The following is an 18,131-nucleotide window of genomic DNA, read 5'->3' on the forward strand; positions in this document are numbered from 1 at the left end:
AACTCCATCTGATACAGCAGCTGTGCCCCTTCCTTCCCGACCATCTGCTCCCATCGGTAGTACATGCCCTGGTCTCCTCTCGTTTAGACTACTGTAATGCGCTCTACGTGGGGTTACCCTTGAAGACGGTTCGGAAGCTGCAGCTGGTACAGAACGCGGCGGCTCGCCTGATTAAAGGCAGCCGCCGGCGAGATCACATCACTCCAGTGCTGAAGGAGTTGCACTGGTTACCAGTTGTTTTCCGGGCCAAATTCAAGGTGTTGGTTTTGACCTTTAAAACCCTATATGGTTCCGGCCCAGCCTATCTTAAGGAGCTCCTCCAGCAGCACCAGACAGGCCGCTTAACAAGATCAGCCTTGGATGGCCTTCTCTCCATCCCATCAGCCAGGACAGCTAGACTGGTGGGGACGAGGGAGAGGGCCTTTTCTGTGGTGGCCCCCACTCTGTGGAACTCCCTCCCTAGGGAACTCCGTCATGCCCCCTCTTTAATGAGCTTCCGTCGTGCATTAAAAACGTGGTTGTTCAGGCAGGCATTTAGGGTGGGTTAGGGTATTTTAGAAGATGTTTTTATTGTAGAATTTTATTCTTTTAAACTGTTTTATTGTATGTTGTACATCACCCAGAGTGGCTGGGTGACCAGCCAGATGGGCGATTAATAAATTTAATAATAAATAAATAAAAATAAAAACATGAGGCCTGTTATCTGCTGATTTCACTGGTACTCCTGAAGTGTCATCAAGGTCCCTGCTTCATTTGATTTGGGTATCTACTGTATGTTCAGGCAGGACATTTCCCTGAAGCTGTCCACATCTCCACACAGCCATCTCTTTAACCACTGCACTAGCAATCAAGCAACATCCCACACTTTGCTGTTTAAAGTACCGCTCAAGTGAATTGGAAAATCCATGTAAAGAAGCAAATATCCATCAACCACTTTCAAAACCTTCTTGAAAACCCCACTAAGCAATTAACCAGTTCCAAAGGGATAAAGAGTCCACTCTGCAAACGTTAAAGTAGTAAATTCAAATCAGATTTTGAACTGTACATGTATTTGTTCCAACCTGTATTCAAAGCTCAAATCCAACACTGCAGCAGTTCCAAAATTAAAAAATACAATGCGCACACCCTTCACGAGGTAGGCATCGGATGTTGGGCCTTGCTGGGTCAAACCCTGACCTCCTTATGGTAGTTAGACCTCCTTCTAAGCACTTACTCATATGACTTCCAAGTGTGTAGATAGCTACGGAGGGGGGGGGGGAGTGGCTGTATTGCCATTTCCTTGTAGTGAATGGGCCATTTGAAGATTCCCTCCCAGGACCAGACTGCAACCTTAGAAGGTTGTGGTAGTGGGTTGTATCCAATATTAGTCCCAGTTAGGTTAGACCCATTGAAATAAATGAGGTTTAAGTTAGGCTAACATTGGATTCAACCCAGCATATCCAAACCCAATCTCGATCCACAATAGAGTCCTCACATGAAAATCTAGGCTAATCTAGTGCAATCTAGGCTAACAAGAAGAGTGTTACGATGCCTAAGGCTCCACTCAACAAAATGGCCTGCATTTGCGGTGACCCTGCTAATTTCAGTGGAGCCTCCGAAGATGCAAATGATCGGAGAGCTGGGCCGTTGTCTGCTAACCATCTGAATCAGCCTGGCTGAGTAATAGGGTGAGGAGACGAAGCTGCATCCCTAGCAACTCCCTGAGAAACATCTAATTCTGACAGCAGGAAAAACTCAGACAGACACTCATTGTGTCAAGGCCATGTAGAAACTTGTATGAATCCAAGCCCTGTAAAACCGTCAGCATTACTTGGGTGTTTTACTGAGAAGAATGGAGCGGCTGAATCACATGAACTTGTTGGCGCAAGAGAACCCTGCAGGCTCTGCCTTGTGTCAACTGCTTGTCTTCCAGGAACTCATCTAACCCCTTGCCTGTGCAGTTCTTTAGGCTGGGGGGCCGGCCATGGCAGGGCTGACAAGTTAATATCCGACTCTCAGCTTGCTTCACTTTGACCAGACCAATTTGCTCTCTTATCTTTTCCTTTATAATCCTTCGTAATCCTTCCCTTTGTAATCCACCCAGACAATGTTAGTTATTGTGCAGATTAGAAATAAAATGCATGAATGAATGAATGAATGAATGAGTGAGTGAGTGAGTGAATGAATGAATAAATACATACATACATACATACATAAATGCAGATGGCCCCTAGAGGCAAACTGCCACCTGCCCACCGGTGGTGGCAATGCTGCTGCAGCTGCCAGCCTCCCCCTCTCCCTCCTTCTGGCTTACTGGATGCGGCCACCAGGAAAGACTACCACTAGCCTACCCTTCATGCTCATGAGCAGGCTTACTCCACAGTGGTAGCACTGGTGTGGTAATGGGCTGGAGCTGAGCGGCCATTTGGTTCCAATCCCTTACAGAACCGCAGCAGTTGCTGCTGCAGCCACCAGCTAAGCCCCCACGTAAGTGAGCAAGGGGAAAAGGGAGGCTGCTGGCCAGAGGAGCATCACTGCCATGGCACTCAAGTGGCCGTACAGGTCTGGCATCAGCCTTGCCGGGGTGTGCGGGCCACACCGAACACCCTAGAATGCTGGGTGCTGACACCAGGCCAGAATTATTTTTCCCAAGGGGCCCAAATTATTTTTCCCCTTGTGGCATCTAGTAGAATCAACAGACACTTCGGGCACATTTTTCAAAAGAGCAGCAAAAGATCCATCCCTGCATATGACATGAAAACATTAAAACGGCAAATGGCACGGTCATTTAGGGTGTTAATCCTATGCACGGTTAGACCGAAAGAAGCCCTACAACTTCCAGCATTCCCCATCCATTCCATGCTGGATGGAGAATGTTGGGAGCTGTAGGGCTTTTTTCTGTCTAAACATGCATAGGATTGAGCCCTTAGAGAAACAGAGTAAGACAATAAGCAACATGAGGCAACAACATTCAACTAGGAGAATTTCTGTCTAAAACTCTACGCAATCCCAAGTTAAGAGAAATGAGAGCATGGTTCTTCTCACAGAGGTGGAGTTACTGGGTCACCTAGTAGATGCAGATGAGGAATCAAGGATCAAGTAACAAGAATGTGCTTCCAACAGCCAATATTCATTTGCTCATGGAAAAAACAAAAACTATCTGCACACACTACAGGGGTGGTTGCACCAAGCCATACATGGGAGAAGAATGTTATGGTTTTGGAGGAAGGAAGCTTTTGTATATACGCAGCTCCTAGTATGAAAGGGTTTGGTCTAGCAATGGGGTGAGAGAAAAGAAAGGAAGTGTATGTAAGGAAATAGGAAATTCCCCTAAGAAGAAGGGGACACATGAGATAGGGAGGAAGGGAGGCTTTGCCTGGATTGGATGACAAATCCAGAGGTGAAAATGAAGGGAGGGGCACAGATTTGGCTGGGGGTTATCTATTTTAAGATGTTGCACTGATGAAGGGTTTGGTTTATAGGGGGAAAGGGAAAGGAGCTACTGGATGAAAACTACTGGAGGATTGTCTGATTTAGAAAGTGAGCCTTGCAGAAGACATGATTTACCCCATGTTACAAGGGATAAGTCGTAAAATAACTCAGTAAATACATTAATGCAACATTTGTTAGGGATGTTGTGAGCTTACTCATTTGCATATTAAGTGGCTCAGTAGAATACCTTGAACACTGGAGAGGTGAGGAAACAGGCCCATAAAACATGTCACATTTTTGCCAAAGGAGGGAGATCCCACACACACACCCATCTCCAAACATGCACAGGCTCAGCTGCCAGCAAAGAGGCAGTTGGCCTGTCTCCTTCCCCTTCCACATGTAGCACCAGCATCTTGTGCCCAGAAAGTGGTGTGCCCTGGGCTGCGATATCTGGGGATTGCTTTCTCCATCCTCCAATTGTATTCTGCTAAAACCACTTTCACAGACTCTAGCACACTTGTAATAAGTGTTAAAGCTCATTGCATCATAGCTCCTGGGCTTCACTTTCCCATTAGCCCTGGTATTAGATTAAGCAATCAGAGCCTGTTGGGCAGGATTAGAAAGGCCCTTTTGTAATAGAAGCTAATGTAATTTCTCCTGTTTGCTGGATCTCTCTATTCAGTGCCCAACCATTCCCTATGCAAAGTCAGTTGCAAGCTGCCTAGAGCCATGCCCCCTTCCCACCCTGCTCTTCCCCACCAACTCTATTTCTCTCAACCCAAGAACTTTGTCTATGGGAATTTGGTATCCTCTTCCCCAGCCCGCATATAGCTCCAAAATCTGCCTCCTATTATGCTTTTCTCTACTACAATTTGCTGGTGCTTATCTAAGTTCTTTTTGTTATTGGGTCAGCATTCCAATCTCGGCTTAGCAGAGTATTCAAGGAAGCTGGGAGTGTTTGGGAGTTGCTGGTATTTCATTGATTTTGTCCATTCACAGGCCAGCATGGCTTCCAGTTATTTGTGAAGAGAGGCCAGGATTTGGAAAATAACTAAGTGGCTAGTTTTGAAGGGGACCTGGAGTAGAAGGGAGGGGGAAGCACAGAGGAAAGCTCTGAATGAGAACGTGTCTGGTGTGCAGCGCAAAGAGCACACAGATGCAGGCAATGTAGTCTATGGGCAAAATTAGATGTGATGTTAGTTGTGTGAATCCAATTAACATGCATGTTGAAGGCTCCATCCAGATGCAAATGGACAATTTGGGGGGTGGGGGATTTTCATCAGAAGTACAGCAGGGGGAATGGGTAAAACATCCTTCCCCAACTCAGGCCCACCCCCACCCCCAATACACCTGCCATTTCAATTTTTTAAAACATGTACATTAATTGTATTCATACAATTAATGTCATGTTTAGGGTGGCCCTTTGTAGGTAAGGCAAATGGCTAAAAGATGGAAGTCATAGGAACATAGGAAGCTGTCTTATATGGACAGCTATGGTCCATCTAGCCCATGGTCCATCTAGCCCAGTTTTGTCAACACTGACTGGCAGCCGTGGCTCTGCAGGGTTTCAGGCCGGGTTTCAGGCAAGTCACTAGTCTCAGCTCTGCCACCAATCTGCCCTGTGATTTCTTCTTTTCTCCCATGATATTTTATTTTATTTTGAAATAAAGTTAACAAAATAAAGGCAACAAAAAGAAGAACATATATAATAATAAATCAAGATCGCTAAAGAAACAAAGGAATTCACTAACTATAATTCTTAGCCTAAAACCGATATGCTTATGGAACATCTAGAGTAAAACAGCCTAAGTAGGTGCTCAATACCTAATGGAAGAGTAAAAATACAATTTATGCAGCATATAAAAGGAGCATGTGCAAGAAATCACTCTGACTAGTCACTTCACTTCTCTTGGTGCTTAATCTCCATCCCTTCTTTCACACCTCTCTTGATCCATTCCAGTCTCCAATCTCATCACACCAGTTTAAACACATATTAGCATTCCCACAGATTATTGCTGTATCTGAAAAAGTCTTGCTGTCAAGATTAATATAAAAAACTCCAAGAGCTCTGATCCAGGCTCATGAACTATAGCAGCTACTGCAAGCTAATTTTTAGCTAGTGGTAGGGTTACGACTTTTAAACTCATTACTGAAACAGATGCCAGGTGGCTGTCGTTTCTTCCCCACCCCTTTTGCCCTGCTCAATCCCAATCCTTCTGCTTGCCTCTCCCCTTCTGGCTGTGAAGTAGCACTGAGGCACCACACCTCCAGATTCAGCTGCCATTTAATAGTACTGGTAGAATCAATAGGTAGTGACCTCGCAAACCTGGTGGGAGGAAGGCTTCATCCTTCCTGCTTAGATACTTCATGCCCCGCCTGAGAACTTTGGTTTATTTGCTGGACCTATTATGACTGATTTGCTTTGCAGTACTGTATTGATTTCATTGTGGTTTGTGTTTTATTGTGAATTGCCCTGGTAGCCACGTGCCTGAAGGGTGGTGTGCATATATACAAAATAAAATAAATATTTTCATGGCCTTGTGGTTGCAAGGTGGTTGTTGAACCTTGTGGTTCAAGGACATGCAGTAATCATTCTTATTTGCTCTGGCATGCAACTAAGAGCCAGGCTACATGCTCCTTTGGCCATGGGGAAGCCACAAAGAAGAAGGCTTCCCAAAACAAGTTGACTCCTTCCCACTGGATCATGGATCTAGTGCCATCGTATTATGAATTTCCTCTCTCCTGACAGTGGCAGCTAAAACCATGGTATTTTAAAACCATGGCAGGAAAGCTCGAGATGCAGTGAATGCCTCCAGATGGAAGAGTTGGGAAGGACTTTCCAAACGGAGGCTATTTTTGGCAGCATCCCTGCAGCAAACAGAATGCATAGCCCAACTCTGCCTTTGCTGGAGTATCCCTGTGACTAAATTGTAGCTTTTAGATTCTAGGCCAGCCTTCCCCAGATGTTTGGGACTTCAGCTCCTATTAGCCTCAGCCAGCACTGCCAATGATCAGGAATCCTGGGATTTGTAGTCCAAAACATCTGGAGGGCACCGGGTTAGGGAAGGCTGTTCTAGGCTTTTTTTGGTGGGGGGCAGGGAAGACTCTTTTCACATTGGTTAGAACAGTGAGGACTTCTAAATTCCACCATGACACCCTCGCTCCTTTTCTCTTTCCTAGGTAGGACAGAGCTTGCTGCCCCCACCCCAAACCCTCTGGCCCACAATCTGCCTTGGGCAAAGTTCTCTCACCTGTAACGTTCTTGCGCAATTCATCATCTTGCTCGCGTGATGTGCGCATCAGCTCATAGATTCCATTTTCTTCCACCAGCGCCAGCTTGTTGTCAGCGCTGTCGTAGATGAGGTTGCGCATGGCCCCAGTGGCATGGCGCTGCACCTCTTGGTTGGAGTTGTTGAACAGCTTCACTAGCTTGGGCACAGCCTGGAGGCTGCGAGCCTGTCGCAAGATGAAGAACGGGATAGTTGTCAGAGAGACAGAGGCAGGAAAGCAGATGCCTGTGCAGCACTTATGTCACCCCGCCTAAGGCAAAGTGCCATTTTCTCAGCCCAGATAAGCTCCCCGTCCCCATGTGTCACAGCCCAGCTCATCAGAATGGTCACTACTGACTGACGCTGCAACCTCTTAAATGAGACACAGCAATGACTAAACCTGCAAGCAAGGTTGGCTCAGACCCTGAGCAGGGCACATTCCCCACATGCCCTTGGGACCGGTGCCCAGCCTCTGCCACATCACCTGCTTCTTGGCATCACTGTCACTGTAGCACTTGTGCTGGATGTAAGCAGCTCCAAGCACCTGTAGGTTGGGGTCACTGGCCATCAGGTATTTCACTGCAGAGGGCAGGTCGATGTCATCAAACCTGAAAACCAAGGCCAAGTTAGAAGGCAGGATGCAATTTCGCCAACTTCCCCTCATTGACACAGAATTCCACTAAAGACCCTCTGCATTCTGGGCTTAAAAAAAAATAAATCCAAACATCTATTGTTCAAATCCATTTTGTACAGTTTATCCTGCTTGCAGATTTGAGGTACAAAAAGAATTTTGAGTTTTTTGTCCAGAAAAATGTGCACCCCACCCAACCCCCCAAAAGGGAGAGTTAGAAGGGCAGAGAAGAGTTTTCAAATGAGGATTTGAGGGCTGGGGACAGGAGACAGTAGATCTGAAAGAAGGGTAGGGAGTCCTGCACAGCAGTAAAGCCCACCACTGCTAATCTTGTTTCGCCTTAATCTGGTTTCTGAAGTTTTGCTGTTCCATGCTTCCATTTCCGTGCTTTTCTTCCTTAACCATGAGGGCTAGAAACATGTTTTATTTCTCAATATTACAAGACTGGAGGATTTCAGAATGCAAAACTCTGGAATGGACTCCAGATTCTGTGCTTTCACAGTGGGAGTACAAAATACAGAGAACCAGCACAGTATTAGCCCATCTAGGGAATCACATAAAGAAAAAAGGAAGATCTATTACAGACAAATACAATTGGCCACCAAAGCCATTCAGTCAACACCGATAGAGGCTGCCACATTGTCCTCGCTCTGACCTCACGTGGTAACATACATTCACAGCATCCTAACATGAAGCCTGGGAAATCACAGGGCATATAGAGCAAAAGCCCTATTGTCTCCCTTACAGCACCGCCAGCTGTGCTAGGCTGCTTTCTCCCTATTTTGGTGCTAAAGCAAAGGCGCGATCTAGAGAGTGAGAACATTTCCCTGCCACACTGAGCGGCATCAAGCAGCAAGTGAAGATCAGCTACCTCCAAATACACTACAGGAGAAGGAACAGTATGCTCAAAAACGGGGCCTCCATGTTCCTAAACCAGCCTCGCCCAGCCTAGAGTCCTCAGATGTTGTTGGGATTACGACCCCCACCATCTCCAACCAGCATGGTCAATGGTTGGGATAATGGGCATTGTAGTCCAACAACCAGGGGACCCCAGTGTGGAAAAGGGAGAACATCTGCTTGTTCCTCTTTCCTCAAGCCAGCTCAGCTGGGAACAGGCCACCCCACAAGTTCGCGGCAGCCCACTCACCCGCCAGCGAAGTGCTGCTGACTCATCAGTGCGTTGTGGCCATCGTACATGTCGATGGCACGCAGGTCCTGCAAGTGATGGTTGGATTCAACCAGGCTGCGCACAGAGGGGGCACGGGAACCGCGTTCCATCACTCCTGCGTAGGAGTTCCCAACCCCTCCCTGAGGGGCCTGGGTGCCACTGAAGGAGCCGGTACTGAAGCGGGAGCGGTTGTTGCTCTGGAAGCGCTGCAAGGTGCGCATGGCCGGGGCACGGATGACAGCCCTGTTCTGGGGTGCCTCCACACTATCCATCCAGCCGATGGGCCCTTTGGGGCCAGCGGCAGAGCCGGCGCTCATCTGCCTGTCAAAGGTGTAGGATCTGCTGAAGCCGCCACCTCCTCGGTTTTTGTAGATTGCTGCCTGGGCCAGTGGGTCCAACTGCTCAGATACAACGCTGTAGTGATCATCTGCACCGCCAGGGCTGCCCGGCCCATCCGCCAGGCGCAAGGAGTGCAGAGACATGGTGTCACAGTTTGGACGGGGCAGGCAATTCCGCTCATGGAATGACCTCGGGCGGGAAGCAGAGCTGGCAGCTTGAGAGAAGGTGTAATTTGTGCCATATGCCAGGCCCTTCGGCCCAACGCCGTTGCTGATGGCAGCCACTCTCTTGTTGGGTCTCAGGTCCACTGCTGAGCGGGAGGACCAGGTAGCAGACTTCAGGGTGCTGTAACCTTTCTTTGTGATTGGTTGGTACAGCTGCAGGGTGGGGGGAGGAAAGAAAGGAGGGTAGAGTGATGCCTATTTTCAAAAGCAGACTGGTTCTGCTGTCAAAGGACACATTATATCTCTTCCCACGAAATTTCATTTTATTATGAAATAACATTTAAAAAATAAGGGCAACAAAAGAACATACATAATAACTTAACAAGATCACTAGAAAAACAAAGAAATTCGCTCGTTATAATTCTTAGTCTATCACTGATACGCTTGCGGAACATCTACCGTAAAACAGCCCCAGTAGGAGCGCAATGTGTAACGAAAGAACGAAACTACAAGTTATACAGCATATAAAAGGAGTGTGTGTTATTTTGTGTGTATGAGTAAGGAAAAATATGTCACTGTCCCATTCCCCCAACACCAGCTATAAGATCAACTAAGGTCTTTTCACACCATCCGTTTATTAGTCCGGGATGAACACTATCCACAGGTCACATTCTGTTCTCCATAAATCTGTGCTCCTCTGAGCACCGAACCTTTAAAATGGACATAGCCAGCCCTGACATCTTCCCTGGGATAAACCAGGCTGTCACTTCAAGACTGCATTATACTATGGGGGGGGGGGCAGTTTTATGATTGCAGGGAGGACAAAGAAGAAGTCAGATTCCTTTATCACTGGTAATAAATAACAACATTAACAACATGAAACCATATTTTGTTAGCAACCAACCCATGACAGAGACAGACATCTCTGTTTCTGTACTTACAGAGCTTTTGTGGTCTGTGCCATTTGTTTGGGATCTGGAGCTAAACGATGGCTGCAAAGTGCGGTACTGGCCGTTGGAGGAGCTTCCACCTGGAGCGGAACAAGGAGAGACAGTATACTGAATGTACTTAGTAAGGAATGGAACATTTGGCAAACAACTGGACTGTTGGGGCAGGAGGACAGCAACCAGCTGAAGGAAGCTAACTAAACCTGGAAGGAGGAACACCGTTTGCATGAGAATATCAGACTTCAACCCTCAAATGCCAGGAAGAGGCATGGGTCCTGCAGCTGTGACTGTCTTCAGTTTCTACCTTAATCACAACAGAAATCTGGGCCTCAATTATCCCCATGCTGTGGTTCTAAAATGGCAACCAGTTTACACTGTTTATACTTGGTGGATCTAGCCCAGTTCTGTCTCCTAAGACTGGCAACACCTCTCCATGATCTCAGGCTGACGTCTATCCCAGCCGTGCAAGGTGAGACCTTGTGATTGGAGATGCCAGGGACTGAGCCCAGGGCATTAAACATGGAACTCATGCCTTTTGCTACTGAGGTTGGGTTCCTTGCAATTAAGGCGGTGCTCCAGGGGTTGAGGCTATGAAAGAATTGCCTTGCTTGATCATCACACCGGAGATCCAGCTTGCCCAGCATTCTCTTTCTAGCCATGGCCAGAGAGATGCCACTGCAAACTTGTAAGCAGGCCATAAAGCAATGGCCATGCTGTCTGTCCACCAGAACCTGGTATTTATCCGTGTACGGTAACTCTGTACACGGGAGTTTCATTTAGCTATTGTGGCTTTCTGCAAGGCGTACTTTAGACCAAGCAGAATAGATCCTGCAGCCTGTGCAATGAAAGGCTGCATCCACTGTCTTTGAAAGTAGAATGCAGGCCTGCAAACACAGTCATGTACCTTACAGCTGCCCAAGGGATTCAGAGAAGTGAAAGCCACAGAACATTTGACCCTATGAGTCCTACACCAGGTAGGAACTAGGCTTACTCAGGTTTTATTTATCTTCAGAGCCCTGAAATAACTTCCTAAGTCATGTCCTGTCTTTAGTCCTAGACATTTTGGCTGGAAAATGGCTACTGATGTGTCTGGATTGCCTTAACTTTTTTCTCACCTACCCAGACCTTTGCAAAGTGATGTTACATGTACCTGTTTGTTCTCTTGACTGCCTTTTGGACTGCATCCATGATTCACCTAACCCCTCTCCCTGGTCACCCCTTCAAGGACCTCTCACCTATGGATCTGAGTTTGAACTCCCTTCCTCCTAATCCCTGGTGTGGATGACACTCTAGAAGTTATTCAGAAATGGGGGAAATGCACTATGCACTTGCTCAGGGACGCTTCTGCCTATGCTTATTCCTGATTGTTTCAGGGCTGAGCCTGGCACTGAAAACAGATCCCAGGGATGAGCCCTGTCAGAAATTAAATCCTAGCACCACTTCAGCTAGAGTTTTGAGAAGTGCTGAATTGCACAGTACTGTTTATTGCTTAATAGGTTCCTGGATATGAATGTTCCTCTTAATTCCATCTAAAATTACACTGGACTCCTTTTCACTCCACTGCATGACACTCAGTTGACTCAGTTTGTTATCCATTATAGCCCTTAAATGCTTGTTGGCACTGTTACTGCCGAGCCAATATATCTATCAGGGGCCCTGACCCGAACCTAATTTTAAAGCTATCCCTCATTGCCCTTCCAGTGTCTCAGTTTCCACCATATGTTCCTAGTCATTTGGATTTGCCTGCAACCATGCCTTATGGCTCCTAGAGGCCACTGTGGCACCTGCCAAAACAATAGCGAAAGCTTGTAAGCATTTCAAAGTATCCTATGCATTTTGGGAGTAAATTATTGTTATAGAATGTCCTTTGCTTTAAAACATACTTGTTTCCCTCAAAATGACTGCCTAGCTTGCACTCTTTAAACACTCCTCAACACCTTTGAACTTGTCAGTCCTTCCAAAGGCACCTTCATTTTGTACAAAGACTCAAAGCTTTCTGTAAAGACTGTAAAAGCATAATAACTGCGTTGCTGGCTCAGATCAAAGGGCTATCTGTGATTCTGCCTCCAAGAGCAGGCAGCTGGGAATGACTGACAAACCAGTGGAATGAAAACACCTGGTCATAATCCGTTGTTGTTTGTCCCTGACACCTAACACTCACGTTGATATATACTATCTCCAGAAAAAAGCATGGTTGCTTAATTTTGTTGTCATGGGTAACAGCAGCTAAGAAAAGCAATCTAGGTTTGGGCCCATCACCACACCTAACAGTAAGGATTAATTCCAGAACTTAGTTAAGCATTGTATGAAGAAGTACTTCTTTCCCTCCCTCCTGACTGTCAATCCATTTCATCGTGCAACTTACGGTGCAATCCCATGCATGCTTACTCAGAAGTAAGTCTTACTGTGTTCACTGGGACTTACTCCCAGGTAAAATGTATATAGGATTGTAGCCTTAAGGTGAAATCTTATGCCTGCTTAGACAGAAAAAAGTCGTACAACTCCCAGGGTTGGCTGGGGAATGCTGAGTGGGGAATGCTGAGACTTGTAGGACTTTTTCCCCCCTGTCTACACATGCATAAGAGTTAGGGATGTTGGAGGAAACAGGCTGGGGGGTGGAGCTCAATGATCTTTCATCAGCTCAGCCCCCCAGACTCTGTTCCATCTTCCACCAGCTGGCCTGACTCTGCCTGTATTGAGTCGGACCAGCTAGCGGATTTTCAGTGTTTTTGAATTTGTGTACATTTTGGCTGAAATTTGCAAAAAGTACGCAGATTTTAACAATTTGCACCTGTAATTTGCACAGCTTTCTAGCTGTGCAAATTACGGCCGAGACAAAAAACATTACACAAGAAGTCCCTGGAATTCAGGGAAATTGCGCAGCTCGGTTTGCAAAAGCAAGCTGGGTTGGGTGCGCTGCGGAAGTTTGGCAAGCCCTAAAAGGGCAGGATTTCCTGGCAAGAGACATCCCTAATAGGACTGCATCTTCAATGTCCTATTATTTGGGGAGAGGGTGGAAAATTTATCTCTGTACTCTCTTCACGCTGTTCATAATTTTATACAATTTTAGCTTTTCTCCAGTTAGTTGTCTTTCCCTTCCATCCCTAAACTAAGTATTCATTATATTTTTATGGGAATCTTGATTTCCCCACTTGTATCTCTCATGTAAGGATGTTTTGCTTTTGCTTGACCCTCATTTGAGGCTTCTGTCCTCCATTTTAAATTCATGGGGCTAAGAAGTATGAATTATCTTCCATCTTATAATAGTGTATTTGGCTCTTCCCTTTCCCATCACTCATTTATTTACAATGGTTTTCCGATGTTCTTTTAATCAGATTGTAATATCCTGGTGGTTCACATTCCACCTACACATGAATGCCTGGATAATGTCCCAGAACACACTGTGCTGGGATCTGGCATGGTGCCTTGTGGGTAATGACACCTCCATTTGCTTTTTGAGAAGAAACTTGAAATGGCTACATATTCTGGAAATGTTATCTACTCCTCCATCATGATTAACATTTATAATTGTGGTAATTATTAAAGGTGCCCTTGTTCAGATGTGTACAGAATGATTCCTTGTGCTACAAAGTAGAAGAAAAAAATGACAAATGGACAAATGATTGTATTATGGTGGCATTTGAAAGAATGTGGAGGCATAATATCAATAACCTCCCCAACCCAGCATCCTCCAGATGTTTTCGACTTCAACTTCCATCAGCCCCAGCCTCTCGTCAAGAATGCTGGGAAATGTAGTACAAAATATATGGAGGGCACCAGTTTGGAGAAGTCTGCTCTAGATGAACACCACAATTATTTAATGGCAGTGGAATAAGCATGATTCCTGAGAGAACTACCATCCATTTTGCAACTCAAGCCTCATCATAAGAACATAGGAAGAGCCCTGCTGGATCAGACAAAGGGTCCATCTAGCCCAGCATTCTGTTCACATAGTGGCCAGCCAGCTGTTGACCAGGAAACCACAAGCAGGACATGGGTGCAACAGCACCCTCCTACCCAAGTTCCCCAGCAACTGGTGTGCATAGGCTCACTGCCTGTGATACTGGAGGTAGCACAGAGCCATCAAGACTAGTAGCCATTGACAGCCTTTTCCTCCAGGAATTTGTCCAACCCCCTTTTAAAGCCACCCAAATTGGTGGCAATCACTACATCCTGTGGTAGTGAGTTCCATAGTTTAATTATATGCTTCCTTTTATCTGTCCTGAATCTCCCACCAATCAGCTTCATGGGATGACCCTGGATTCTAGTAATTTGAGAGAGGGAGAAAAACATCTCCCTAGCCACATTCCCCACACCATGCATAATGTTGTAGACCTCTGTCATGTCTCCTCTTACCCTCCCTTTTTCCAGGCTAAACAATACCAGCTGTTGTAACCTTCTCTCATAGGGGAGAAGGGCACAGTTGCCCTTTTCTGCACTTTTTCCAGTTCTATAATGTCCCTTTTTAGGTGTGTGTGGTTGAACCATAGATTTGTATGGGGGCAGTGTGATATTGGCAGTTTTATTCTCAATTCCTTTTCTAATTATGCCTAACATGGAGTTTGCCTTTTTTATAGTGGCTGCACACTGGGTTGACATCTTCATTGAGCTGTCCACCACAACCCCAAGATCTCTTTCCTGGTTGGTCACCACTAGCTCAGATCCCATCAGGCTGTACTTGAAATTCCTTCAAAGTCAGTGGCTGCATTCAGATGATCACAGGGGCAAAAGAACCCATCATGGGTTCTTTCCCCACCCCCGTGCTGGTTGCGTGACCACAATTTGCATAATTACCCGCAATGGAGCATGGGTTGCTGTGTTGTCCAAACTTTGTGTGCACTGTGGCAGGGGTGCCTTCTCACCCACCCCACACCCCCTACTGCAAGTCGTGGGTTGTAGGGTGGGTAAGAAGCCACTGGACGACACAACAACTTGTGCCGCATCATGGGTAATTATGCAAATTGTGGTTGTGCAAATGGCATGTGTGGGGGTGGGGAAAGAACCCACAATGGGTTCTTTTGCTCCCAGGATCATCCAAACCCGGTCAATCCCAATTCTTTCCATTGCTTCACACACAATTTCCTATGTAGGGAGATGACTTTGGTGAAGGCCAACTATGTGTACAGTGAAATTAACATGTGTTCAGTTATCTGACATGACTGCATACATATGTACACATGGTTTTCCTCCACAGAAACAGTATCTCTGTGTGGAAATTGTTCAGGTGTGAGAAGTAGTCTTTTGTTCTCCATACAAAAGTGAGTTTGTGCTGGATGTTCTCCCAGCTGCTGTAGTACACCTATACTGTGGTGCCTGTACGATGCTCAGACATAGTTCCTGTCTACAGTCCATGCTATGGGTGGGAGAAATGGGAAGACCAGCATATTAGCAGCTTTGACTGGGTAATTTGCATGGCTGAATCTGCAATGCTGGTGCAAGAAACCTCCAAAGCAAAGGAACTTGCATGGTATTTTCCCCCAGAGGCATCCCACACTCATAGTTCACAACTTAAATGCCAAAACAAGAGTGTGGTGGGAAGCTGATATAGAGCTGTCCCCTCACTTTCCTATCTGGAGAATGCTTGGTTTTCTTCCTGCTAGCTACACAGATTCTGACAAATACACATGCAAGAAAATCCCACATATGGGCTTACTACTGAAAGCGAGAATAGGCTGACTCCCCATTAACCTTCTCCACTCCTTCTTTCCCAGGCATCCTTTCCCTTTGTATAAATATTGGAACACTTTTTAAATGGTTTCTTAACAAAGGCCCTATTTAGAAAGCTGTAACCTGGCACAATTCCTGGAGAACTGAAGGGAGGAGACTGGCTATCAATGCAGCCAGGATGCTACTGAGTGACTGTATTTCAGAAGCTGCAGAGTCATTGGTGGAGACCTGAGCCAAAGCCCAGCAATGCAAGTGGAACATCTTGGTGGGCTCAGATTTAGTCCATGCATTTTAATGTTTTATCTCAGTTCCACGCAACTGCTTTTGCGAATGCAGGGAGCGGAGTGCCATGGATTCCCATTTTGTGAGAGTCAGTAGAAGAGATCATTTCATTTAGAAGCAGTGTAAAACAAGTTTTACTACTTAATCTGAATGAACAAAACATTCTCCTGACTGATGTTTGAACCAGACCAGGGCCATGCTTCCACAACAACGGAAGGAGAAGCTAATGGAGGAGTACTGGATTTTTTCTAAAAGGAATCAGTTTTGCTATGAGCAGGGTTCCACAAGCAGATTCTCCACAGCAGTAAAAATTGCTTCACAGAACATACTTCCTGGTGGGGGTTGGAGTGAATGTCATCTGACTGGCAGGAGCTGCTCAACCAATAAGAGAGGCTTCCCCCTTCCCCCCATTCCCCTAAAAGTCCAGATGCACCTGCATTTCAGGAGCAAGCCTCATTGAGTACAATGGGAGTTACTTCAGAGTAGACATGCACATGCTTGTGCTGGGAAAGAGGTGGGAAGAACACAAAGATGGAAACTAGTCCCCATTTTAACCTGCAGGACCTCATTGACCACAATAGGAGTTACTTCTGAGGAGACAGTAATGGGTTTGTTGTGGGAAAGAGACCAGTAAACACAAAGACAGAAACCAGCCCAGATTGTAACCCACAGGATATCTATAACAAAGCTGTGAAGTAGTTACTTCCTAAAGTGATGAATCACAGCCTCAAGATCCCGCTTGGTCGCTTAATCGCACTTAAGGAATTGGGATTTAAAGTGTGCCATTTCAATTGAGGGGGAATCTCTCTAAGTTCTGGTGTGGGCATTCAAAGGCAAGCCTCACTGACTGCAATGGGAGTTACTTCTGAGGAGACACTGATGGGTTTGTTGTGGGAAAGAGATGGAAACCAGCCCCCATTTTAATGCACAGGATCTCTATAAGGAAGCTGTGAAGTATTTACTTCCTAAGGCAATGAACCAGAGCCTCAAGATCATGCTTAATCGCACTGATATGTGCCGTGTCAATTGAGGGGCTTTTCTGTTATGTCTGTGGTCATTGAGAGGGCAAGCCTCATTCAGCACAATGGGAGGAAATACCCCTTGACCAGGGTAACAGTGAAAGGCGCACCCCTGGGCAGGGCTAGCATACCTGAGCTAAATGCAGGGGTTGGGGCATACAACTATACTGGGGAGAACCTGACTTGAGGAAAAGAATCGGACTTCAAGCAGTCTCAGGAAATCCGGTTTTTCCCTGATAAGCCCCGGGGTGGCTGCTGGATGGCCACGACGTCATGCATCCCTAACGACCTCAACACGTAGCCAGCTCGGAGTAAACTGCTGGTGGAAACGCCCCCCAAGACACAAATCTCAGCCTTGTGCTTGAGTTTATGCTGGCAGTTTACTGAGTGATGATGTGACATGTGAAAACTGCTATGAGATGTGGCTCTAACACTGAAGAATTTAACATCCCCCAGAGACAGCTCTCTGCTTTAAAAAAGAGAGAAGCATTCATACTGGTGAACGGTTGGATCCTAAGACATGCTGCACCAGTACTTTCAAGGGCATGGGATAGCATTGCACATGCCAACTAGCTAGCCGTACTAATGCAGCCTCATAAGACATCATGTTGCGCTGGCTTTGCAGATAGATATGCTGGTGCACAAGCTTTGCAGTTAAGTATTATTTAATGCTTAAAAATCCCACCATGGCAGCTTCAAGCACCCAGGGAGAACCTATACAAATGGTCATTGTCTACCGTTCCAGGACAGGAAGCAACTATTCCTCATTACTGCTACCAAAAACCATCAGTTACATGAAACCTTTGGATTAACCCTTTTGTCCTAATCTCCAACTGAGCATATAGAACTCTTATTATCTTACATTCATCCCTTTGTACCCTTTCTTTATTTATTCCTTGTCCCTTTGTTTTCTCCCCCACTTTTGGAATTTCAGCTGTAAGCTCCTTGGGATAGGAATCTCACTTTTTGCTCATGTTACTCTGCTAAGTGCCATGTAGATGGATAGTTTATATTATATATGTAGATACATACACCTACATACATAAATACATGTTTGCCTTCTCAAAGCAGAAATAATTGGTTTAAGGTTGCAATCCTATCTAAACTTTTTAGAAACTCAGAGGGCGTACATGCTTTGAGTCATGCTGCATACATAGCAGACTTTTCTTATATGGAGCAGCACATCTACACAATTCATGAGAATAAAAAGTGAGGGAAGAATGGTGCGGAGGGA

The 18,131-nt window shown here is 45.9% G+C and overlaps 1 protein-coding gene across 1 annotated transcript in view; it reads right to left on the minus strand.

Moving 5' to 3' along the window:
- PKP3 (plakophilin 3) overlaps positions 1 to 18,131 on the minus strand; it is a 96,331-nt gene that overhangs the window by 21,957 nt on the left and 56,243 nt on the right. Inside the window, exons 3-6 of the mRNA XM_084858214.1 lie at positions 9,924 to 10,012; positions 8,459 to 9,195; positions 7,165 to 7,288; positions 6,663 to 6,867 (exon numbers count right to left, since the gene is read on the minus strand). Of these exons, the coding sequence (XP_084714340.1) occupies positions 6,663 to 6,867; positions 7,165 to 7,288; positions 8,459 to 9,195; positions 9,924 to 10,012 (1,155 nt within the window). The remainder of the gene's footprint in view (positions 1 to 6,662; positions 6,868 to 7,164; positions 7,289 to 8,458; positions 9,196 to 9,923; positions 10,013 to 18,131) is intronic.

Source organism: Heloderma suspectum, chromosome 1 (genome assembly GCF_057233095.1).
Source record: "Heloderma suspectum isolate Gila_16-S chromosome 1, 16-S_ref, whole genome shotgun sequence".
NCBI lineage: Eukaryota > Metazoa > Chordata > Lepidosauria > Squamata > Helodermatidae > Heloderma > Heloderma suspectum.